This window comes from Littorina saxatilis, linkage group LG3, assembly GCF_037325665.1.
Source record: "Littorina saxatilis isolate snail1 linkage group LG3, US_GU_Lsax_2.0, whole genome shotgun sequence".
NCBI classification, from domain to species: domain Eukaryota; kingdom Metazoa; phylum Mollusca; class Gastropoda; order Littorinimorpha; family Littorinidae; genus Littorina; species Littorina saxatilis.
Genome location: NC_090247.1, coordinates 58,760,537 through 58,787,489, shown reverse-complemented (window position 1 = coordinate 58,787,489; position 26,953 = coordinate 58,760,537). Strand labels below are relative to the sequence as shown.

Below are 26,953 nucleotides of genomic sequence, written 5' to 3'. Positions count from 1 at the left end.
GTGACGTTATTTTAAGTGTTAAAGGGATGTGTGTTTTGTGGGATACTGCAGTTTCAAGGGACAAAAACTAATCACAGTTACTTCCCTCCGAAGGGGGGGGGGGGGGGGGGGGGGGGGGGGGAGATTGTTCTGTTCCTTTTTACATTTTGTCAAGTTTTGACAAAGTCCGGACTATGGGATTGAATTTCAGCTCCGCAGCGAAATAATTAGTTTGCTCATTAAAGTTGTCATTAAAATAAAATTTTCACTAACAAATTCATCGTATTCCCCAATTTCTCCTGATTTCAAAAACCTGTACATATGTCATGTTTACTATGGTAGGGTAGGGTGTGCACCACAGGGTATCCTGCTTCTATACATGTAGAGGTTGACAGGGAGTAAGCATGATCTCGATAACGTTTACGTGGTTGCGGGCCGGATTTGAATTCTCGGTTATGAAGGTTGTACTATTGTTTTTAAACTGGTTGGTTTGAACCGTAACCGCTCAGAATGCCACCCCTTCCTCCAACTCCCCACAGAAGGGAGGAGAGGAACGTTCATCAATGGCACAAGCCAACCGCTAGAGCCAGCAGTCAGCCATGCCCGCTTCGCGCTCAGAAGGGGAGGCTGCTTCTCGTCCTCGCGGGTTACGGTCCTGTCAGTTTTACCTGACGTCTCGGCAGAACATACTTTTGAAGTGATCCCTAAAAGTATGATCTTAATTAGGAATTGGGTTAATAGAGACCCCAGCTCAGGGACGTTTGTCTCAAAATATGGGATGTGCTTTATGTATTATAGATCATAGATGTTGATTTTACTCAGAAGTCAAATCACGTACTTGGTTGAGTAGGAAAAGATATACAATATGTCTGTTTACAATGTCATCTGTTTTAAGAGATCCAAGTAAGATTATTGAAAATGATAAGGGGATGATGTAGGTAGTATCGAGGAACAAGAACTACTCGCAGTTACTTCCCTTGACACAGGAACCTTACTATCAACAGTGGTTGTCTCCCATGTTAAAATCACCTGCGTGTTACGAACCCACTTGCATCACTTCAAAATGTTGGTTTTATATTTTCTTTCTTTGCTTGTTTTTTTTTATTCTGCAGCTTAAGCTTTTTCTCAACATTGAAAATAAGTCGTAAAATGCTTTGACTTCAGTCTGGAATTTTTTTGCTCCAAATTGCAGCCGATTAATTCCCCAAGTATTTTTTTTAAATAAAAAAATTTCGCCAATGTTTTTTACAGAGTGACGTTAAATACACGATTTTATCATCAACATATGGTTAGCCTGTCATAATAAATGGGTTAACATGGTTATTAATACTGTGTTTTTCCCCCATTCTTTTATTGATTTATGTCTATAGATCATTGATGAAAGAATGAAACAGAGTAGCATCATAGAATGTTATAATACTATGGTACATAACTAGCTGCTTTTGCTTTGTGTGCACATGTTGTTTTGCTTGATTCTGTTATTTGCTTTTTATGCAAGTATACTTCTGAACACACACACACAAACACACACACACACACACACACACACACACACACACACACACACACACACACACACACACACACACACACACACACACACACAACACCACTCTCCACACCCCCTCCCCTTTTGCACACAGGCACACATGCTTCTTGCCTCCAACCTTTTTGTTGAGATTTGAAAAGTCCAATAAAACCCTTTCTTGTGTTTACGAATGGTTGTTTCTGTCTGTTGCAGTCAGGGTCCTTTATGCACAAGTTCAAAGGCGATCGCAGAGGGAGCTTTGACCTCAGCAAGCCAGACATCAAAGACCAGTAAGCCTTCTGATTCTTCTGCGTTTATGGGCTGAAACTCCCACGTACACTTGTGTTTTTTGCAAGCCAGGGTTTTTGTGACCGTTTTTACCCTGACATTTAGGCAGCAATACGCTGCAGCGCTGATTTCGTAGGATGCATGCTTTGTGTCTTTCGTGTTTCTATATAATAACCCACCGACTCTGCCTTGGATTACACTGACCTGGGAACCCATACGATTTTGCCGTATTGTGTACGCATTATTGTTTAGCATACAATCAGTACGGTCAGTGCGGAAGAATACGACGAGAAAAAATCCTTGACCTCTTTTCCTCACAAGAGCATCCTAAAGTCGATCCAGTATTTGGACACATGATTACGGTTAATTATTGTCAGTAAAATATTGCTGAAAGAAGCATTTGTTTCAAATGCATTGGTAAACTTAATTAACGGTGCAACGGATGCGTAAGAAGCATATTTGAATCATGGATGTTGAAATGTTGTGTGGAGTACGCTCGTTTGTCTGAAAATACACCAAGTTTGTGTGAGAATACTCCAAGTACAAAACAGGGGTTCACAGGTATGATTACACTAAGATCTTTTCCGTGCAAACTTGGTCTTGGGCTAATGTGTGTACATGCCGGCACTAGCAGGTCTGCACATAAGTTGACCTGGGAGATCAGACAAATCTCCACCCTTTAACTGACACCAGACGCAGCCGGGATTTGAACACTCACCTTCCACAGAGGAGAGTGGCAGAAGTAACTCTGCTGCAATTATAATACACTTTAATCAACTCGTGTTTGTTTGTTTCCCCAAAACAACACCTGAAGACTGCATATAACATAAAGAGGAAGAACAAAAGTTGTCGATAGTTGTACTTTAATGTGTTTCATACCAGACACAAGAGCTTTTATTGTGATACATGTCCTTTAGGGGCGGGGATGTAGCTCAGTCGGTAGCGCGCTGGATTTGTATCCAGTTGGCCGCTGTCAGCGTGAGTTCGTCCCCACGTTCGGCGAGAGATTTATTTCTGAGTCAACTTTGTGTGCAGACTCTCCTCGGTGTCCGAACACCCCCGTGTGTACACGCAAGCACAAGACCAAGTGCGCACGAAAAAGATCCTGTAATCCATGTCAGAGTTCGGTGGGTTATAGAAACACGAAAATACCCAGCATGCTTCCTCCGAAAACGGCGTATGGCTGCCTAAATGGCGGGGTAAAAAAACGGTCATACACGTAAAATTCCACTCGTGCAAAAAACACGAGTGTACATGGGAGTTTTAGCCCACAAACGCAGAAGAAAAAAAAAACATGTCCTTTAACTAAGATGCCACATGTAAAATAAGTTACTCTCTGTTGCATAGGAAACCTAAGTACAGTCAAGCCTGTCCTAGCAAACACCTCTTGATAACAACCTCCCACCCATTAAGACCACCGGAAACGATCCACCATAAGTTCTTAAACAAATATTGATTGTATTTTTATTTTTATTTTTTTTTCATCATGGAATTCACCTGTCTATAGCGATCGCTTTTATGTCAGTCATTGGGTGGTCATGACAGACAGGTTTGACTGTTCCATTCTTTGCCAGAAACCGATTGCATTTTGTCTGAATTTGGACAGATCTGATAAACAAAGGGAAGTCAGCGCTCTAAATGCATACAACGTATGTAACAGAGTAATTAGTGAGTGTTACGCGGAACCAGTCTCCTGGCACCTGAGAAAATAACAAGCATGGAAATAAACAAGCGACTTTCATCTTAAAGGTGGTCGTCTACATTTTTGCTTTTTTTTCCAATAATCTTATGGTTAGATTTCGATACAAAATTATGTCAAATGATGAATGAACCATGGGGAAAAAAGTTATAGAAAACAAAATACGTATATGTAAAAAAAGATTTTATTTTTGGGTAGCGTGACTCACGCTTCCAATATTTTGTTTTCTGTTTGCTGAGAACACGTGCTTTGCCTAAAAATACTGACCAATCAAATTCATGTCACTGTGCTTATAGCCACGCCCAAACAAGTGCAGCAACCGTTTGACACTGGAGCGCTGTCCACGCTTTTTTTTAAACGCACGAAATGCACGGGATTTGAGAGGAGTTTTGCGGTTGGCATTTTCCAAATAAGGATATCCTACTATGAGTACTACGCTGGAATACTACAATGAATTTTCAAACGGCTACACTGGCTTCGTCTTTCCTGATCGAAAGGGGGTGTATTGTTGATATTTGTAGATAATAGACTCTGCATTTTAATGGTCAAATGGCGATTTCGGTATAAAAATGTAGACAAGGACCTTTAAAAAAAGGACTTTTTTTCTTCTTTTTACATTTAGTCAAGTTTTGACTAAATGTTTTAACGTAGAGGGGGGAATCGAGACGAGGGTCGTGGTGTATGTGCGTGCGTGTGCGTGTGTGTGTGTGTCTGTCTGTGTGTGTGTGTGTGTGTAGAGCGATTCAGACTAAACTACTGGACCGATCTTTATGAAATTTGACATGAGAGTTCCTGGGTATGAAATCCCCGAACGTTTTTTTCATTTTTTTGATAAATGTCTTTGATGACGTCATATCCGGCTTTTCGTGAAAGTTGAGGCGGCACTGTCACGCCCTCATTTTTCAACCAAATTGGTTGAAATTTTGGTCAAGTAATCTTCGACGAAGCCCGGACTTCGGTATTGCATTTCAGCTTGGTGGCTTAAAAATTAATTCATGACTTTGGTCATTAAAAATCTGAAAATTGTAAAAAAAAATAAAAATTTATAAAACGATCCAAATTTACGTTCATCTTATTCTCCATCATTTTCTGATTACCAAAAACATATAAATATGTTATATTTGGATTAAAAACAAGCTCTGAAAATTAAATATATAAAAATTATTATCAAAATTAAATTGTCCAAATCAATTTAAAAACACTTTCATCTTATTCCTTGTCAATTCCTGATTCCAAAAACATATAGATATGATATGTTTGGATTAAAAACATGCTCAGAAAGTTAAAACAAAGAGAGGTACAGAAAAGCGTGCTATCCTTCTTAGCGCAACTACTACCCCGCTCTTCTTGTCAATTTCACTGCCTTTGCCATGAGCGGTGGACTGACGATGCTACGAGTATACGGTCTTGCTGAAAAATGGCATTGCGTTCAGTTTCATTCTGTGAGTTCGACAGCTACTTGACTAAATGTTGTATTTTCGCCTTACGCGACTTGTTTCTTCTTCTTCTATTTCAAAATTATTATTTTTTGGAATGTGTGCAGGTTTGACGAGAACGCGACAGGCGTGTATCGCACCCACAGTGAACAGGACATTCTGGAGCGGGGTCTTCACGAGGCGACCAGACTGTGGATCGGAAAAGACTACGTCAACTTCATCCACAAGGATTTCATTGACCTGCACAACCCCTTTGAAGGTTTCTTTTCTCTATTTTATGACTCCCTCTGAGTGTTGGCATTCTGACTGAGCTTTGAAGGGCTTGTAACAGTTTTTCACAGAAGAAGCTAACAAATCTGCAATCTTGTTTCCAATTTCGTCTTGTTTAATTCAGTATAAAACGTAAGAGACACTTTAATTACCCTTCTGTATTTTCAGACTTCATTGACAGAACAAAGACTCCCAGAATGCCTTGGCACGACATCGGTGCAATGGTTTATGGGAAGGCTGCCAGAGACATCTCCAGGCATTTCATTGGCCGATGGAACTACACAAAGGTTGGACATGTTTACTTGGTGTCAAAACTACAGTGACATTTTGTCTAGTGCATAAATATTCTATGAATTATCACCTTTTTGTTTTGATTTTTAGCTGAAAATAGTCAATTTCATGAAGCACTGTTAAGGCACTGCAATAATCATATAATTTGTCTTTCACTCCTAATGGAGGAGGGGGGGGGGGGGGTGGGGGTGTCAGGGAGAGGGGGAACTTTCACAACTTTTTTTCCGCCAACATGTCAGGGTCCTGCAGTCCCAGGGTTGGCAAGAGATTTATTTTCCAGAGTCATCATTTTAGCGCAGACCCTGAGCGTGCACATTATTTAAGGATTAACCAATCAACACTAGCATGTCAACAATTAACCAAGCAAGACACAGCATCCAACACACAAGTATAACACCACACTGACAAAGACTTACAGGGCTGAAAGTGAAGAACTAGACAATGGCCCTGAAATCTCCACACAGCTACACTACCAAAGAAGACAGTGGATTGTGAGGTAAAGTTAGGTGACTTTCAGTTTTTAACTCAACTCATGTAATAGTGAGAAACATTTGTACAATACCTCCCACTCCCAGTACAAATAATTTTAGTGGTACAGTGGAACCCCCCTTTTAAGACCTCCAATAATCTGAGCAAATCAGGTCTTAACAAGTCGCGTAAGGCGAAATTACTACATTTAGTCAAGCTGTCGAACTCACAGAATGAAACTGAGCGCACTGTATTTTTTCACCAAGACAGTACAGCTTTGTCAATCCCCGCGAGAAGGAAATCGCTCACCTCCCACGTGCAAAACGCAGTGAAATTAACACGCCAGAATACCGCGGTCGCGTATTGTGCTAAGCAGGAAAGCGCGCTTTTCTGTATTCTTGTTAACTTTCTGAGCTTGTTTTGAATACAACCTATCATATCTATATGCTTTTGGAATCAGGAAATGATAAAGAATAAGATGAAATTATTTTTGGATCGATTTCTTACATTTTAATCGTAAGACTAATTAATCTATTTTCGTTAATTGTGATCACATTTTAAGAGTAAACATGACATATGTATTATATTTTAAGATTCAGAATGTGATGAAGAATACGATGCAATCAATTTTAAACCTGTTTGCAAAAAATCGATTTTAATGACAACTTTAATGAACAAACTCATCAATTAATTTTTAAGCCTCTAAGCTGAAATGCAATACCAAAGTCCGGGCTTCGTTGAAGATTACTTGACCAAAATTTCAACCAACTTGGTTGAAAAATGAGAGCGTGACAGTGCCGCCTCAACTTTCACGAAAAGCCGGATATGACGTCATCAAAGACATTTATCAAAAAAATTTTAAAAACGTCTGGAAATACCATACTCACGATCTCTCATGTCAATTAAGTTTCATGAAGATCGGTCCAGTAGTTTTCTCTGAATCGTTCTACACACACACACACACACACACACACACAGACACAAACCGGCACGGTTGGCCTAGTGGTAAGGCGTCCGCCCCGTGATCGGGAGGTCGTGGGTTCGAACCCCGGCCGGGTCATACCTAAGACTTTAAAATTGGCAATCTAGTGACTGCTCCGCCTGGCGTCTGGCATTATGGGGTTAGTGCTAGGACTGGTTGGTCCGGTGTCCGAATAATGTGACTGGGTGAGACATGAAGCCTGTGCTGCGACTTCTGTCTTGTGTGTGGCGCACGTTATATGTCAAAGCAGCACCGCCCTGATATGGCCCTTCGTGGTCAGCTGGGCGTTAAGCAAACAAACAAACAAACAAAACACACACAGACACACACACAGACACAGACTGTGTATTTCTTATTCTTAATGTCTGTCTGGTTTTTTTACCCCCTCACAGCTAGCAAAGTACAAGAGGAAGACCACCTTCCCCCTACTGCTGCCCAAGAACTACCCCCAGATGAGCGTCCCCCAGGCCATCAAGGATATCACCTTTGACGTGGAAACGCAGGTAAGAATGACCAGTTGACCAGCTTCGGAGGAGATACAAAATGTTGCAGGGGTGTGGGTTAAAAAGCTGGTTACTGCTGTTTAGGGAATTTTTGAAGTGCTTGTTTCACCCCTGTTGATAGGAAAAAGCTACGATTACGACCCTGAGGTCTTCATCAGGTTAATTAAGGATATGCTGAAATGAAGTATTAATAAGCAAAGTAAGCACTCTAGAGGGGTTGCATTTCAATGCTTAGACTTATTCTCCCTACTAGATGCCAGGAGGCTGGTTCCATACAATTCTCACTCAGTATTGTCTGTATTTAGATCACTTATGCCCCTTTGTTCCAGATCTTGTCACTAGTATAGTACTTGATCTGCCTTACTGGGTTGAGATTAAAGCTGAGTAGAGTTAACTGCTCCCTCAATATTAGGCACAAAAAAAAATAGGTCTGTTTACGGTAACCCGACCGACCCTATTTTTTTCGCGCAACCCTAGACTTTTTTTTGGCATTTGGGGGAAAAAAAAAAAAAAAATCGTTTGGTTTTTTTATGTAAAATAACGTAAAAATATGGTTTTTTGGGAAAAAAAAAAAAAAAAAAAAAAATCCCGACCTACCGACCCTATTTTTTTGGCCTATGTTACCGTAAACAGACCTTTTTTTTTTTTTTTTTGGCCTTACCACCCACTTTTCTCTGACGAAATATTTTTCCTTCTATTTTGTTTAATATTATTCTCTCTATTGCGACTTATGACCGACCATTAGTGAACTCATTACAACTTTCCAAAAAAACAATTCTCATGATTTGGGTTCACTAAACTTCATCTCCAGTCGATTCAGTACATGAAGGAAAATATGCTGAAATCCTTGATCTCCGTGAACAATTAAAACCGGGCGTTCAGTGGCACACCAACAGAATACAGCCACGTTACTTTCAGATCTATTTTAGCTCATTACATGTGTGACAGGGTGACTTAATAGTCTCCCATTACGGCATGACTCTGCAGAATTGTCTGCCGGCGAAGAACGCAAGCTATTTATAGTAGCTCAACGTTTCTTTTACGTTGCGGGCTAGACACCTGTTATTGCAGGGTTCTGTTTGTGATAGAGTCTGGCTGCCGCTGTCTCCTTGTATGCTCTTGGGAACAATTGCGTACCCATGGCAGTTTTTATTGGGCTATTTTAAAGCCCCTGCAGTCTGTCTCAAATGGTTTACAGAATGATTTACATCTTCTCACGAAAAAAGCAGTTCTAACCTTATGGAACACACTTACACCTAGGATGTTCTCAAGCGGTGAGTGTTTAAATGAAAGGCTGTTTGTACTATGTGTAAAAGCCTGGCAGTGCCTGTGATTAGAAACTGATGGTTTACGTGAAGCTGAGTGTGCCTTTAACTTAGCTCTAAAATCTCAACCCTGTTTGGTTGGATTTACCTCCGAAGGTCATTGTTGTGCTTCAAGCACTGGGTTACACATGTAAGAATGTTTTAATTCCTACTCTGCCAACGTATGTTTTTCCAGGTTTTGCGCAGTCTGTGCGGCTGGTCGTCAGGCATAGAGACTCCGGAGAAATCCATCCATGAGGCATACGAGTTCCTCATTGAGAGTGCCAAGAACTACATCTACATTGAGGTTTGTACGCAACTCCCATGTGCATTTGTGTTTCACACGAGGCTGTTACTGGTACGACCATCCCCCCCCCCCCCCCCCCCACCCTAGTAGGCATTACATCAAACATTAAAGAGAAAAAACAATTGCTCAAAACACAAGAAGAAGTAAATCATACACCATATTCGGGAGAGAAAAAAAGATCTCAAAACACAAATAGAAGGGAAGCGAATTGTTGTGTATGTGATGGACAAAATAGCTAGATGGTTAAGGCGTTAAGCCTTCCATGTGGAAGGTTTGGAGTTTGAATCCCGGCTTCGCCTGGTGGGATAAGGGTTGAGTTGTTTTTTTACGATCTCCCAAGTGAACTTATGTGCAGACCAGCTAGTGTCTTTAACTATCCCTCTTTGTGTGTATATAGAAGCACAATACCAAGTACACACACAAAGATCCTGTGATCCATGACAGAGTTTGGCCGGTTATATAATAAAAAATAAAAAATAAAAAACCAGTATGCATCTACCAGGAAGAGAGTATATGTGACTGCTTAATTTTTGGGAGGAAACAACAGCTATACACGAAAAGGCCCAGTCGTGCAAAAATACAGGTGTATATGTGATTTGCATGTGTGTCACTGTGTGTGTGTGTGTTTACACGTGAGTGTGTATATATGTGTGAGTGTGTGTGTTTATGTGTGTGTGTGTGTGTTTACATGTGTGTATGTATGTATGCGTGCATGCATGCATATCTTTGTGTGCGCATGTATGCATGCATGTACCGTAAAGTACCGAGTATAAGCCCATGACATTGTAAACGCCCATCCTCCACCTTGGAGCAAAATCCGTACAAAAGGTGAAGTACCGAGTAAACGCCCACCCCCCACTTTTGCATGGCTAAAAAAAACAACGAAAAATCGAGAACAGGGAGAGAAAAAAGGAATGCCGAAGAATGTCGTGTCAGAGTTGCTTCCCCTTGCTTTTGGCGCTTGTTTCCAAGAAAATGCCGAAGCGAAAATCTTACACAGTAGAATTCAAGTTGACTGCTCTGGACCACTTGACAGACACGGGAATGTCAGTGCCACGGCCGAAGAGTTTGGTGTGGACAGAAAACAAAGCGAGCCAACAGAGATGTCCTTCTGCAGCATGAAACTGGCAGAGAAAAGCGAAAGTGGAAACTGCACCCTGGTCAGACTGTGAAGTTGGAGGAGTTGGAGGTGATACTTTTTGAGTTTCTACAAGAAGAAAGAAGCGAAGGGCGAGTTGTTAGAAATAAAGACTTGCAGAGAAAAACGCGACAGATAGGGGCGGGTCTGAACCTTCAAGACTTTGATGCGTCAAACATGTGGCTACAAAGGTGGAAAAAACGGCACCATGTATCCATTTGCCTCTGTACGTCCAGTAACCAGAAGGTGCCGGCAGATTTTGAGGAGCAGCTCCTGCACTTCAGAAGAAATATCCTACGACTTCGTCACCGCCACATGTACGCATTAGGACAAATGCTAAACATGGACCAAACAATGGTCAGGTTTGACATGCCACCCAACCGCACAAATGAGATCAAATGATCAAAGCGGGTGCGCCTCAAGACAACAAAAGCAGAGAAGAAGGGTTTTACAGTCGCCCTCTGTGCCGCTGCTGACGGCAGCAAACTGCCAGCGTTTCTGATCTTCAAAGAACGCACTGGAGAGATTCCTCGCCGTGTTTTTTTAATAATACACAAAATATCTTCATGTTGCTTCACATTTGCTTTAGTTTGAACAAACATAACACTTTACATACCAGATGGTATCATTATATGAATCATGTCTCCATTGCAATGAAGAATATGTCTGTGCATAGGGTCAAGTACCGAGTATAAGCCCAAACCCCACTTTTGTCCGAAATTCGTGCAGAGGAGGGGTGGGCTTATACTCGGCTTATACTCGGTACTTTACGGTACATGTACACGCATGTGCATGTGCAGCCCATGAATGCCGAAGAAAGACAAGGAATATAAGATGATCAATGTTGACTTCTTTTGTCTCCCTTCCTCCAGAACCAGTTCTTCATCACCCAGGTGGGTGATGCGTCATATGTGTCCAACTGCATTGGGAATGCCCTGTACAAGAGAATCATACGTGCGTACAGGTGAGCATTGATGTGCTTTGTGGGTAACATTCTGGTACTTTTTACATCAAAGGCACAGTAATCCTCTCATAAACCATCACAGATACTGTCAGGCTTTTTTTACACACAGTACAAACACCCTTTCATTTAAACACTCGCCGCTTGAGAACATCCTAGGTGCCCTCCGTAAAGAGCGAGCAATTTTCAAAGAATTTATTTTTGCGTGGTTTATCTTACCCCTGAGCCATCATGAACCCGTGTGATCCAGTTTCCCTTTTTCACAATGCAGTCGTCAGTTAGTAATTTGAATGCGACTCGCTGTGAGCTTATCTGCAATAGCACGTTATTATGTACCTCTGACTATGCACGAAACAAACGGCTGTAGTTCACAAGAACTCTCGCGATGGCTTTTGACTGTTCAGAGGAACTGGCGATAGACATAAACCGTCGTCTGCTACGAGAACCACGACCTTGCGTGACCCTGCTTCCGGGCGTTTCTTTTTTCAAACTTTCAAAACTTCGAATTGTACTGATCTTGTCTTGATGAAAAAAGAATTCTTTTATGATTTAAGAATGTTTGTGTAACAAGCTGTCAATTTATTATTTAGACTTTAAAAGTTAGGTCTAGCGCCAAAACGCACCACGGTCCGATTGTCTCTGACACTCTCCGCAAAATTATTTCTTTGAAAATTGCTCGCTCTTTACGTAGGGCACCTAGGATGTTCCCGTTTGGTGAGCGTTCAAATGGAAGGGTGTTTGTACTGTGTGTAAAAGCCTGATAGTATCTGTGATGGTTTACGGGAGGCGCACTGTGCCTTTAAGTTATAGACATAGAAAACTTTGCTATCTCACAAATGAGAAATTGGTACCACTGTATTCTTTATTCCGTATCAACATGATCATAACATAATTACATAACGAATATGTAGGCAGTTTTGCAGCAGATAATCCATTCTACTGCTCTGGATCACTTCTGTAACATGTAAAAAAGGGGATCAGAAGTTACATGCAAAACCTGCATAATTCTGCTGTCTAAGAGTAGAGTTGCCTAAATGCCTTGACATGAGAGCAAATCTCTAAATCTCGTTTTTCTCAAAACTTCAAAAAAATGAAATATGCAATTTTCTCATGAATGTGACGATTTTCTTTCCTCTTCTCTCTCTGACAGAAACGACGAGGTTTTCAAGGTGTACGTGATGATGCCGCTGCTGCCAGCGTTTGAGGGAGAGTTTGGCACGGCGACTGGTGTGGCTATTCAGGCCGTCACGCACTGGAACTTCGCCTCCATCTGCCGTGGCGGCAACTCTCTTCTGGAGAAACTCGCACAGAGTGAAGGTGGGTGTTGGATGTTTGAAATGAGAATGTTTTTATTATAATTAAAACGCTTGATTAATGGAGAAAGAAAATATGCTATGCATTGATTGAACATTGGATTTACCGGCACGGTTGGCCTAGTGGTAAGGCGTCCGCCCCATGATCGGGAGGTCGTGGGTTCGAACCCCGGCCGGGTCATACCTAAGACTTAAAAATTGGCAATCTAGTGGCTGCTCCGCCTGGCGTCTTGCATTATGGGGTTAGTGCTAGGACTGGTTGGTCCGGTGTCAGAATAATGTGACTGTGTGAGACATGAAGCCTGTGCTGCGACTTCTGTCTTGTGTGTGGCGCACGTTATAATTATGTCAAAGCAGCACCGCCCTGATATGGCCCTTCGTGGTCGGCTGGGCGTTAAGCAAACAAACAAACAAACATTGGATTTTCTATCTTTTAGCCATGTGACGTCTGAGGCTGACTAAAACTCATATTTAGGTGGGTGGCCGAGACTACAAAAGAGTGCATGTGTTTGTGCGTTCATTCGTAACAAATAAGAAGAATTCTGACTCAAATGTGTGCAATAAACAAATATGATTTGCATTGCTGATCGAAATTTGACATTTGACACAGATCTCTACAGTCATTTTTCACCTTGACTGCTATTGCGGTCTCCGAGAACAGCTGATTGGCTAATGTCTTATTCTTTGAAGAAGCACATCTACGCATGTTCGTTGTTGTTTATACTGCATGGTGTACTCAAAGTTCTACCATTTTGCTGTGCTTTGTTACAGTGCCCGATCCCAACAAGTACATTGTGTTCTGTGGTCTCAGAACTTGGGACAAACTGGATAACAAACTGGTGAGTTCAATGTTTAAGTTTGTCTACCTGGGTTTAACTCTGTTTTTGTGTGTTCATGATCCAAGTATTTGTGCCATTTGTTATGAGAGAGATCGAGAGAGAGAGAGAGAGAAAGAGAGAGAGAGAGAGAGAGAGAGAGAGAGAGAGCATTCATCACCTTGTTGACATGTGAGCGTATGGTTTGCAACTTTCAGGGATGTTGTTTATATAACGCCATCAGATAAAAAAACACCTAAACTTATTTGAAATTGCCGAATTCTTCACCCTCATTTCGACAGAGCTGCTGAATTGTTTCTTGATGGGGGAAAGTATGTTAATTACGCCAAGGACTGCCTTAAACTCCTCTTATATATATATAATTACCCGAATCTTTGATACAGCCTTTTTTTAAAAATTATTTTAAAACAAATATATCCTGCCCCAGATCTGTGCATAACTTGCTTTCCCTTTTAAGTCAGGGACAAAATCAGAAGAAAAAAACTGACTTTTAATTGGAAGGACAATCTCAATCAAATAAGACAGAGCCTTGGACAAAGCGCTATTTCAAAATCTGAGAAACAAAGGGACGTAAGCGCTCATGCTTTATGCATTTAGAGCACTTATGTCCCTTTATTTCTGAGATTTGAAAGGACAACTTTCTGGGTCGGGCAGTTCGATTTTGACAGAAATGATTGTCAACAACGGGGTTCATAACAGACAAGTTTGACTGTACAGTGGAACCCCCCTTTTAAGACCTCCAACGGGGCGGGGATGTAGCTCAGTCGGTAGCGCGCTGGATTTGTATCCAGTTGGCCGCTGTCAGCGTGAGTTCGTCCCCACGTTCGGCGAGAGATTTATTTCTCAGAGTCAACTTTGTGTGCAGACTCTCCTCGGTGTCCGAACACCCCCGTGTGTACACGCAAGCACAAGACCAAGTGCGCACGAAAAAGATCCTGTAATCCATGTCAGAGTTCGGTGGGTTATAGAAACACGAAAATACCCAGCATGCTTCCTCCGAAAGCGGCGTATGGCTGCCTAAATGGCGGGGTAAAAACGGTCATACACGTAAAAGCCGTGGGAGTTTCAGCCCATGAACGAACAAACAAACAAACAAACAAACAAACAAGACCTCCAACAATCTGTGAAAATCAGGTCTTACAAGGGAGGGTACATTTACAAACATTATGAACAAAGAAAATCTGAAAAAGTGAAGAATCTTGAATTGAAGGGGTCTTAAAAGGGGGGCTCTGCTGTACTCATGTATATCCGGTCATTGTTTCATTTCATTCCATCTTTCTCCACAGATGACAGAGCTGATCTACATCCACAGCAAACTGATGATCGTCGACGACAACACCGTCATCCTGGGCTCAGCCAACATCAACGACAGGAGCATGCTGGGAAAACGAGACTCCGAGCTAGCCATCATTTTCCGCGACAGAAAGCGAGAAAAAATTCACCTCAACGGGCACATCATTGAACCAGGGCCGTTTGGTTCATCGATGCGACACACTCTGTTCCGAGAGCACCTGGGCTTGACCGAGGGGAAGGAGGGCATCGACTTGAGGGACATCTCTTGTGACGCTTTCTTCAAGAACATCTGGGTGCAGCAGGCTGCCATCAACACCTACGCCTTCGACGAGGTATGTCTATTCAATTCAATTCAATTCAATTCAATTCAATTCAATTCAACAGTTATATAATCTCTCTTTTGTTGTTGTTGTTGTGTTGTTTTGCAGTTGTTGTTGTTGGTGTCGGTGTTTTATTTTAGATGTGTGTTTCATTTTAGAAATTTTTTTTAACATTAGCTTGTGGTTTGATATTATGATGATTGGACGTAAGGTGGGGGTTTATAGTGGTGCCGGGAGAGTAAGCCTCTAGGAGGTGAAATAAATCAGACGCTTCAATCCTTTGTGTGACCTTGTTGGCAGGTATTCCACTGTATTCCCACAAACAAAGTCCACACCTTCCAAGAGCTGAACAACTACAGCCAGGAACCCAACCTTGCCACCACTGACCCTGACGCGGCCATGACCCAGTTGGCCAAGGTCAAAGGTCACCTTGTCCTGATGCCCCTCATGTTCCTCAAGGACGAGTCCTTGACCCCGAGGATGGGCCAGAAAGAGGCTCTCCTCCCTTCATACTTGTGGACATGAGTTTGACGTGGAAAATTTGAGGGATCGTCGACTCACAAGTCGTTTCACGTGAACAAGCTTTGGTGGTGTGAAAGTTGAGAGAACTATTACAAGCGGAGAGTTCAACTGCTGAATCTTAATGAGTGTTTTGAATTGCTCGCATTAGTCATGTCTCATACAGAGTTTTATTTGTGTGAAACTATTCACAGGTCATCAACTCCAAAATCTTTTGAAGTGATCTAATTTTGGTGTGGAAATTTAAGGATGGTTTGCAGAGGCGAAAAGTTCAACTCATCTGCTGATCTCACTGAGTATTTTGGATGGATCGCATGAGGCATGTCTCATACAGAAATTAGAGGCAAAAAGTTCAACTCAGCTGCTAGCTGGTCTTACTGAGTATTTTGGATGGCTCGCATTGGCCATGTCTCACACAGAAATTCCTATAAGGAGAAAAGCCTAAATGTGTGCAATGAGACTGAACTTCCCCATGCATGGAAATCAGTTGTTTTAATCACCCATGTGAACACACATATGTCGTGCCGAATTCACGGAATTGCCGAATTCGCGGAATCGGCAACATTTTTGCCCATTTCGCGTAATCGGCAAAACGCTGCCCATTATGTGAAATCGGCCCATTTCGCAAAAGCGACAGCTAGTCTGTTACTTTTTGTATCACCAGAACATTGCATTAACATTGCCTTACCACCCTACTATGTTTTTTATGGTCTATGTTGGTCTGTGTCAAGCATAACTCTGGAAATGCACGAAAACTACACTTTCTGCAATAACTTGCCATAACTTATCGATTATTGCAATATCTATCCATTCTAGTATTCAAGTATCTAGTTGTCTAAGTGTGATGATATCCCAGGCATTTGAGAACTTTAAAACAAAAAAGTGGCTGCCGATTTCGCAAAATGGGCAAATTTTAGAAACCTTTTCGCGTTTTCGGCAAAACGCTGCCGATTTTGCGTAATGGATAGTGTTTTGCCGATTACGCGAAATGGGCAAAAATGTTCCGATTCCGCGAAGTCAGCAATTCCGTGAATTCGGCATGACACATATATATAGCGCCTCACAGCTCATGCCTTGGCGACTTTTATAGTCTAAGAATAAAAATGGCTGCTGTGGCAAATTTTGGTTTGACATGATGTCACATGAAAACAACGGAATGGTAAACCATGTTAAACCAAATGCCTGCCTCTGGTGAAGGAGTAGCACTTGGCGCGTGCATTAAACATGTATTACCACACTAGATTTTGTGAAAGTGAAATGAGTGATCAACGAATAACGTGGTAGGTGGGTGAGCGGGTTTTGATTTGTCAATTATAATGTGCCTTGTGAGCTGTGCTTACGCAGAGAAATTTTTGCTGACTTGTGTCAAATGAGGATAAACAACTTCATTTTATGCTGAGAGGTGTGTGTTTGGGGTCCTCTCCTTATTTTTCTCCCTTTTCCCAACATCACATTTATTTATGCGTGAACTTTGAACCAGTCATTGAGTGGCTTAATATTGGCATGTTTCACATACGATTGTAGTTAAGTAAGGTTTTGGATGCAGCATTCTAACTTTCTTTTTAATGTGAGGGAGGGGGGGAGGGGGGGGGGGGATGGGAGTGCAAAGTTTTCTGGTATTATTGACAGTTTTTCCTGACTTACGTAGACCAGTTTTAATTAGGTTTTATGCGGCCAGTTCAAAATAGTGACATACCAAAGGTTCCAAGCGACACAGTGTTTATCACTGCACTGCACAACAATCATGTTAAGATACTGACAATTGTATGGGACAGTTAATGTTATGAATCCTTGCATGTCCTGTGGAAGGAGAATTTGTTTTCTTTCAAGTTAAACTTTTGTATTAAGTCAAAGCCTTCTGGCTCTATATATTATACACAGGTTCCAAGCGATACAATCATTGAGTGAATATTGTAAGTCATTGTCATTTAGAGTGAAAGAAGCTTTTTTGTAACTTAGTAGTTTTATTTAGCCAGAGCCGATCTGGCTCTGCCCGGATTAGTTTTTTGTTGAGTTGTTGGCTGAGTTCAGTGAAGGGTTTCACTGCTACAGAGATGCATTAAAGTCACATGTTCTTTTTTCGATCTTATTTTGCCAACCCCTTTGTCTTAAAAGCAGACAGTTTTACATGATTGTTTTTTTTAGTCGTTGTTGTAATAAGTCTGAAGAGCACGCAGCATGGCTTTTTTTCAAATTTGTAAGAACCTTCGCATGAAAACAAGCAAAACAATTAGTAGAGATCTGATTTTTTAACCAGAAAACAGAAAAATATGAATTGGCTTTTTTATTTTATTGTTGAATGATTATGTGAGGTATTCAGTTATTGCGTTTTCTTCAACTTAATTATTACTATTTATACAGCAAGATTTTCATGTTTAAGTTGATTATGCTTACACACCTTTTTTCTTTTCCTTTTTGTAGTGTTTCTGTCAGGATTAATTACTTTTTTGATTGGTGTCCTTGGATTATGATTTCTGTACTGTTTTGAATTACTGCCGTTTTCAGCGATGTAGTAATATGAGAAAGTTTGATTATGCTTTTAATGTTTATACTTTTAACATCCCAAATCACTATGAACTTTTAATTATCAGCATTTTAGACATTTGCTTTCCATGTCTTTCTTTTTAGTTATTCGCTTATTTAAGTGCATTTTCTAAGCATTTATTCAGAGTCAGATGAATTTTTTTAAATCATTTTATCACACTTGACACAGTCAAATATTTTTTTCAAAATCTGTATGCTGAGTGATAGATAAGCTAAATAAGAAATATGACTGAGGTGCAAAATTTAAGTTCTTTGTACACATTATTTACATTATGATGAAAACATATCACAACGTTGCCATCATCGGGATTTGTGCGAAATTTCAAAGATGTCTTGTCTCTGTTACATTATTGCTGCCTGGATTCCAATCCAGATGTAATTTTTTTTCTCCCTATTTGAGATACGACAATCACTACTGTGACCCTGAGTTTTCCGAAGTTAAATCTCTGACGTCAAAAGTGAAACAGAGTTCAAGAAGATCTCACAATGCCGACAGTGGCGTTAAATAAAACATCAGTCACTTCTTAAGGAAAATACAATTAGAGTTTTCGAGAATGAAGTTAATTGTCTCATTGACTTGGTCATAGATCAGCATTGGAAAATTACTTCTAAGGTCACCGCTAGACTGCAGTGCATGTGTCAGTATGGTATATAATTAAGACATTCAGGGGGGATGCCTGACCCTAAAGGTCCTTGATTGAGCCCGGAGTTGACGTCGCGAAGACTTTTTATATATATATGAAGTCTTATATCGCGCGCGTATCTCCAGACTCGGACTCAAGGCCCAGGGATCTATTTATGCCGTGTGAGATGGAATTTTTTACACAATACGTCACGCATTCACATCGACCAGCAGATCGCAGCATATCCTACTTTTCACGGCCTATTATTCCAAGTCACACGGGTATTTATGGTGGACATTTTTTATCTATGCCGATACAATTTTGCCAGGAAAGACCCTTTTGTCAATCGTGGGATCTTTAACGTGCACACCCCAATGTAGTGTACACGAAGGGACCTCGGTTTTTCGCCTCATCCGAAAGACTAGCACTTGAACCCACCACCTAGGTTAGGAAAGGGGGGAGAAAATTGCTAACGCCCTGACCCAGGGTCGAACTCGCAACCTCTCGCTTCCGAGCGCAAGTGCGTTACCACTCGGCCACCCAGTCCTTACTCAGCATGTGTCAGTATGGTATATAATTAAGACATTCAGGGGGGATGCGTGACCCTAAAGGGAGTCCTTGATTAAGCCCGGAGTCGACGTCGCGAAGATTTTTTATCGAATACTCAATCAATCAATCAATCGATCAATAGGAGGCTTATATCGCGCATATTCCGTGGGTACAGTTCTAGGCGCTCTGCAATGATGCCGTGTGAGATGAAATTTTATACGGCCAGTAGATTGCAGCCATTTCTGCGCATATTTACCTTTCACAGCCTATTATTCCCAGTCACGCGGGTATAGGTAGATAATTATTAACTGTGCCTAAGCAATTTTGCCAGGAAAGACCCTTTTGTCAATCGTGGGATCTTTAACGTGCACACCCCAATATAGTGTACACAGGGGGGTGTGTTCGGACACCGAAGAGAGTCTGCACACAAAGTTGACTCTGAGAAATAAATTTCCGCCGAACGTGGGTTTGAACTCACGCTGGCAGCGGCCAACTGAATACAAATACAGCGCGCTACCAACTGAGCTATATCCCCTGAATACTCAGTGCTAAAGCTTCCTCACCCAGACGCCAGGTTTGTGAAGTATAGTTCGCGTAGTCGACTTGGCCCAGTTAAGGACAGGCTTTAAGGCAGTCGTATATTTCAAGCTAAGTAAAGTGTAAGTACAGCCGAACCTGTCTGTAAAGACCATGTACCAGACCTGGGAACCCATATAATTTCACCATATTTTGTACGCATGATTGTCTAGAATACGATCAGTACGGTCAGTGGGGAAAAAATACGACAAGAAAAATTCCTAGACTACTTTTGTTCACTAGCGCATCCCGAAGCCGATCCATGTATTTTGACACATGATTAGTTTTTGTCAGTAAACATTGAAACAAACATTTATTTTAAATGTATTGGTAAGCTTAATTAACGATGTGACGGATGCGTGTGAAGCATGTTTGAATCATGGATGTTCAAATGCTGTGTGGAGTACGCTCATTTTCCTGAAAATACACCAAGTTTGTTTGAGAATACTCCAAATGCAAAACAGGGGTTCCCAGGTCTGATGTACACAATGCAAAAAGATACAACGAAAAAACCCTCGTCGGGGACTCGTGATGATAACAGGCAGGTGCATGATCATTTTGGTTAGATGGTCGCAGAGGGACTTCTGATTAAATTTAGCGGGTTTATACTTTATATCATATGGTAAGTTCATTTTGGCCAAATAAGGAGATTCATGCTTTCTATGTGTACTTGCGCAGCCCTGAAACCCAACATTCCTTTGATATAATCTAAATCATAGAGAGTACATATATTATCTGCTTTTTGGAGGCTACAGAAGTCTTCATCGCTGTGCTTTTGAATGAATTGTGAATGATTGTTTGCAAACAAAAAATATGTCGACCAGACAAACCATTTTGCTCAAATCCGAATCTGTGTTGTGAACGTAGATAGATGTGATTTGGATCAGACGAAGAATTACTGATGAAATTTCCTCTCGGTGCCAACAAAGTCGTGCCGTATGAACACAATTTATTTGTGTGACGTAAAAAAAATGTTTGTTTAATTTTGTTCCCTTTGAATATGTGTGATTATATATAACATATGTTTGGTATAATTGTTAAAATAACTGCAGAAGCTAAGACTCCTACAAGGCATTAATATTAACGAACATAATGAAAAGAGTTAATCCACATAGCATTGCTTTTTAGTCACAGTATTTAATAGGTGTATTGTAACAAATGAATGTGGACTTTTTATGTAATTCTATCTCTCTATTTTTTCTATCGTCTTATTTTTTTTATGGTAAGTAATTCTTTAGGTACCGGTAAATGACAACACGTACAATATGACACTCTCATCCTTGTACTTTCATACTCAGTGGAATGCTTAGCAAGATAAAATAGGTATAATCTGTAACTTCAGACCTCAAAGTGTTATTTATATAATGCATTTGAAAAGATCATGTATTTACTACACTGATTTAATAGGTGTTGAACTATTTTCATTTTTTAATTCACAAATTGAACAGGCTATTGAAAATGATAAATATTCTAAACCATATAGTGCATAATCTGCCTTGTGTACATGATTATTAATTTGCATTTCATCTTTATACCTATAATTTCCCGCAGTGGGGCACTGCGGTTATGAAATTAAAGGCCCCTCCTGTTTTTGGAACCGCAGGAGCTTTCTAGTTTGCTGTTGGGTAGATTTTTGGTTCCTCTTTCCTGTCATGCTCTCTTTTTCTTCATGAATTCTTTTCTTTTTTCTGCCTTCTTGCTCATTCACCTGTATTTTTTCCAAAAATCTCTTCTCTTGCCGCTTGTCTCGCGATTCATGTATAGTTTAATCTGTTAGTGTTCTGATGTAAGTCCAGCAGTAGATAGGTTAAGCCTATTTTAACATACTGGAAACTGGTAATCTTCCAGTAGGTATTAATTTAGTTTTACTAAAGCCTGCTGGGACACAAGTAATGGGTTAGTGCATTTGTAAACAGGAATCGCTTGACAAGTGGCCCCCTTCATCCCCCCCTTCCTCGTCCTGATATGGCTCTGCGTAGTCGGCTGGACGTTAAGCAACAAATAAACAAACAAACAAAATATACCTATAATTATGTTTCAAATACATGTATTATGGCCACTAGCTGTCACTTACATTTTTTATGACATTTCTTTGATGCTTTTCTTGAGCATTTCTTGTGCATATAAATTGCGTTGTTCCTTGTGGCATATTACCTCATCATTATCATTCCACGCTTTTAGAGAGTTACATCTCTATTCACTATGGGTAATTTGAGTAAATCATATTTATTCTTTGTTTTGTGAATTAGCATGTTAACAAAACACAATGTACCTCTCAGAGCTTTGATGCGGACATTTATACCACTGTTATTGTCAGCTCCTTTAAACAAATTCCATATAAAAAGTTACAAATACAAATAAAGTAAGAAAGATTAATTTTGAACTAAATTTTGACTTCTGATATTGTGTTGTCCACAGACTATGGAAGCTTATCAACTGCAAAGTTGGATGCCCAACATTTTTGTCAGTGTAAAATCATTATTGCAGAATCAATTTGGTTCCTGCATCTGCAAATCTTGTCTGTAAGACACTTTCTCTGAAACCAATTTTTATGAGAGTTGCTTTTGCAAGAACATCTTAATACATGCTCCAAAAATCTTGTTTTTTAAGTTGCTTTGTCATGCTGATCGATGTCACTCATGTTTTACAGTATTGTATTGCTTTGCATGTAAGAGAATCTCCAGAGGCAGAGCTTCCATGATTGGTTAGTGTCTATATTGCTTTTTATCCTTGCTTGTTTAGATGGTGCGTGTGTGTGTGTGTGTGTGTGTGTGTGTGTGTGTGTGTGTGTGTTTAATGCTCATGTGTGGGCATGTTTTTGTCAAAACCTGAATTCTTGCATCTTTTCATAGCAGTTTTTTCTCTATTCTTGTTGTCCCCTTTTATGTAGTAATTTTCCCTTTCAGTTTCTTTTCACTGCATCATTGTTGTTTTCCAAGGGGTTTTGTTTGTTTTGTTCAAGCAGTATAAACATTGAATTAGGATTTCCCCATTGAATAAATGTCCCATGTGCGATCATTAAGCTAAAATTAATTTACCTAGATCAATTCATTTATATCAACAGTTAATCTCATGATTATGCCAGCAAGCAAGCGAACAAGCAACTACTCACAAGTTGCAATGTACTCAGTTTCAGGTAGGGTATATATACATGTACCTCTCGCCAGACACAATGGACCTTTCTGTTTTTATCTTTACAATAAGATCACTGATAGCCTTTTAAGTGGTATATATTGGTTTAAACCTCCATAGTTCCTGGTAGACCAGAAACTTGATTTATATACCTATTCACTGTTTTTCTTTTCCACAGACTTTGGCGCTTCATTTTAACTCCTTTTTGTAGGAGTTTTTAGTAGGACTTAATTGGGTTGGGGGTGGTGGTGGTGGTGGAATCACTAGTGAATTCTTATAGAGCGTGTACATTTACAACATTCACATGCACATCCTCATTGATCACTTGAAACAAATTGCCACCTTAATACATACATGTTTAAGGACTAGTTTTATTCTGTATTTTTAGAAGTGTTTCATTTTCTTCTGTTTGTTTACGAATGAATCGACATATATGTTTTACAGACTGTCATGCACATTCATGTAGTGTATTATCATAACTTGTTGACAGCTAACTATTTTCCATATCTTATGTGCATGAAATGAATATTATAGGATGTTCTTTGTTAAGATGCATTTTGTTCTGCATTGAAAGAATGTGCTAAAGTAACTCAGCATTTTACTCCAGCTTTTTCTGCTAACTGCTTTATTTTTTTACGCAAACTTTTCTGCGAATTCTACTGTTACTACATTTTCTTACTCTTGTATTTACTCGATGTAACCATGACTTAATTGTTTGTTTGTCTGCTGCTGTTGTTGATGTTTTTTTGCATGGTTAAATACTTTATTGTTTTTAAAAGCATTGTTGTCAGTACAGTGGAACCCCATTTTAAGACCCCCCAATTTCTCAGACTCCCTCCCTTTTAAGACCTTGTTTTCTCAGACTTTCTGTCCATATCCTCTGTAAATGTACCTCCATTTTAAGACTCCCTCCTTTTTAAGACCTTGTTTTCTCAGACTTTGGGAGGTCTTAAGGGGGGGTTCCACTGTTCTGAATGCTAGTCAAAACCTCATTCAATGTCTTGGATGCTCCAGGAATCATTCTCAAAATTTCGAGATAGCACCAGAGAGAATGATTTTACATCATTTTTTTTAAATGTCCAGGGGAGGGGTCGGGGTTCCAGGTGTTTTTCACAATTTCAGGATCTTATTCCTTTTCAAAAATTGGAAAATGTTCAAGTGCTGTTCACATGGCAGACTTAACGAGCATCTTTTTACCAACTTTCAAGCAATTATTGTCAGAGGCAAGCTGGTTGATATTTGCTGCCCTGCACATGTGTGTGTGTGTGTGTGTGTGTGTGTGTGTGTGTGTGTTTTAACAGTATTCTAACCAATTATATGCATGCATACAGCTTTAGAAAGAAAAAAAAAATGAGAAAAAAAACCACAACGAAACAATATATGAGGAACTAATGGAAAGTTGAACTGGGCATCCATGGCATTGACATGTCGACTGATGTTGGAGTATTCTTATTACTTACTGTCTTTAAGTGTGCCTGCATGTATATATTTTCCCATGCGAGTCTTTTCATGTGCCTTAATTAATCTGTGCTACCACTAACCCAGACACAAAGTACATGTCTGTAACTTGAAAATGTTCAACCCTACAGTCATTTACTCTATAGTTGCATGGAATTTTTTTGGTGAATGGTGTGTACCGTAAAATCCCTAGCAAACGCCCACCCCCCCTCCGCACAGATTTCGGGTAAAAGTAGGGGGTGGGCGTTTGCTAGGTATCCACCCCTTTGCAAGATAACGTGTCATCACATTTTCACGGAAGAAATAAAGTGGAACAACCATGTGATTTATGCAATTTTAATGAAAATTAAACACACCGTTTGTTTACACAAATAAATCTGTGCTAGAAAAAAAGAAGAAAAAAAAAGAACACAGTGACCTTGATTCTTCTCATTCTCGGACTAACGTCAGCACAAACACAGTTTCTTCTCTTGTTTGGACATCTGGTAGGGTTGATGATCGTGGGCTCATTATAGTCCTTCGAAGTCAACATCATCGTCTTCACTGTCGTGTCCACTCTCAGCTTCTTCTGGAAGAAAACTCGCGGGCACATACAGAAACATTGTCTGCAGCTTCGTTTTCAAGATATTTAAAGGCTTTTAGTTTGTACAAGCGTATGTCGCTGTAAAGGATTTGTGCTTCGGCATGGCTGAACATAGAGAAGTGTTAAACACTCATTAAAAAACGTCACTGAACGACTTCACTGTGGGACATGACGTAATTTTATTCCCCCCCGGGCCCACCCCAAAAAAGGAGAACCATCGAACAGTGTGCACCAATCGTAGATATAGGAGGCCGACTGTCCTAAAACTTGTTTTCTTTAAACCGGGGTGGGCGTTTGCTAGGTATTGACCCCTCTGCACAACTTTTGGCCAAAAGTGGGGGGTGGGCGTTTGCTAGATACTGGGCGTTTGCTAGGGATTTTACGGTAATGGCAACTTTTTTGAATTTTTTTTTATGGTGTTTTACATATAATCTGCAGGATGGAGAGAATGTCTGCTTTTTTCTAGAGTCTTGGATGTTTTGTGTTGGTACAGTACTACTCTTTTTGAGATGTCACTGTGACAATTGATTTTTAATAAGATCTTGGTCTGTGCACTCCCCTGGGAACGAGGCTTAATTGATTAATACTGTGGTAATTAAGCATAGCAAAAGTAGGTTTTAGATCGACTGACATAGTCTTTGTAATGTTCTTGGTTTGTTTTAAATGAGATTAACAATCTTGGATATTTGCACATCCTGATTTTTATTTAAAACTTTTTGGCCAGTTTTATAGTCTTTAGTCGTAAATTTTACATCGATCTTTTTCTGTTATCTTTACCATATTTAAAGTTTGTTGTTTAGCTACTTGCATCTGCTTTTGCTTTGTAATGTATTTGCGCAGAATACCTTCTCCTTAATATTTTTTTGAATTTATTTGTTTTTGTCATGCAAGGGCAAGTGTGTGTAATGTAATATCAGATTGATCAGGTTTTGTCAAGATATGTGCATTGACCTCTATGCTGACCTAAGTGTTATCGAACAGGAAGAGGGCACCATCACAAGTTATCCTTTCAGTGGTCAAATGTTAACAGTTACAAAGCATCTAGTCAGCTAACTGCGACTGATAGAACACATGTACAGAGGAACCACCCCCCCCAAAAAAAACAAAAAAAAATAAAACAAAAATAATAATAATAATTTTGTTTTTAAGACTCCCCCCATTTTAAGACCTAATTTTTCAGTTTCTTTGTTCATAACATCAGTAAATGTACCCCCATTTTAGGACCTAATTTTTCAGTTTCTTTGTTCATAACTTCATCCTTTTTAAGACCTGATTTTCTCATATTTCTGGAGGTCTTAAAAGGGGGGTTTCACTGTAACAGCTGAAAAAGTGCAGTCAGTTTGCAGCCTGTCTTGTGCTATTTCATTAGCTAATTATTCTCAGTCTAACAATAAACAGATGTTTTCGTCTAACCAGAATGATTACTGCATCATTATGTGAATCCAACTTTCCATTCCACTTGCCAGTAAAAACTTATGGGCATATCTGCGACTTGTATCTCTCTTGCTTTCAAATTGTATTTTTAAAAAAATATATTTGGCAGTTTATTATTAGGTATAGCTAGTTCAGCAAGGATTTTCTCTGATGTATGTTTGAGTGTTATTTCCATTTGAATGTTCCATGTTTTTGATCTCACCATTTACCTGTATTCCACAAATATGCATATTTTGTGTTCCAAATATTATCGCAGAGTTGCCCCCAAAAAGATTTGAAAACGAAGTATAGCTGGATGAGTTGCAGAAAAAAATGTAATATATACCGGTATGCAGATTTCCCGTCACAACGAAATCATTTGCATGGGAGTACAAATAAAATACTGGAATGAATAACTAGTTTCTGTTTATCCATGTGTTAGATAGTGCACATGTGTGTGTGAGTGTGTGTGTGTTTGTGATTTTTCAAGCATTACTTTCAGGAAAGGGATATACAAAATTGTTGCAGATGTGTTCCCAAAGACCAAAGCTTCTCACCCCCCCCCCCCCCCCCCCCCCCCCCCCACACACACACACATTTTTTGGTGTTAGTTTAAGATCATGACAATTAATTACGCCAT

At 40.1% G+C, this 26,953-nt stretch overlaps 1 protein-coding gene and 1 non-coding gene across 2 annotated transcripts in view; one reads left to right on the top strand and one right to left on the bottom strand.

Annotated features, from left to right (window-relative positions):
- The window catches only part of LOC138962796 (phospholipase D1-like), an 83,713-nt gene extending 56,984 nt beyond the window's left edge, over window positions 1–26,729 (top strand). The window contains exons 16-25 of the mRNA XM_070334758.1: window positions 1,721–1,797; window positions 5,038–5,189; window positions 5,369–5,487; window positions 7,334–7,444; window positions 8,945–9,055; window positions 11,066–11,157; window positions 12,305–12,471; window positions 13,239–13,306; window positions 14,590–14,928; window positions 15,217–26,729. Of these exons, the coding sequence (XP_070190859.1) occupies window positions 1,721–1,797; window positions 5,038–5,189; window positions 5,369–5,487; window positions 7,334–7,444; window positions 8,945–9,055; window positions 11,066–11,157; window positions 12,305–12,471; window positions 13,239–13,306; window positions 14,590–14,928; window positions 15,217–15,441 (1,461 nt within the window). The 3' untranslated portion in view covers window positions 15,442–26,729. The remainder of the gene's footprint in view (window positions 1–1,720; window positions 1,798–5,037; window positions 5,190–5,368; window positions 5,488–7,333; window positions 7,445–8,944; window positions 9,056–11,065; window positions 11,158–12,304; window positions 12,472–13,238; window positions 13,307–14,589; window positions 14,929–15,216) is intronic.
- Window positions 480–699, bottom strand: LOC138963365 (small nucleolar RNA U3). The gene has a single exon (XR_011454826.1). It is a non-coding gene; the product is annotated as a small nucleolar RNA U3 (small nucleolar RNA).
- Window positions 26,730–26,953: the final 224 nt, after the last annotated feature.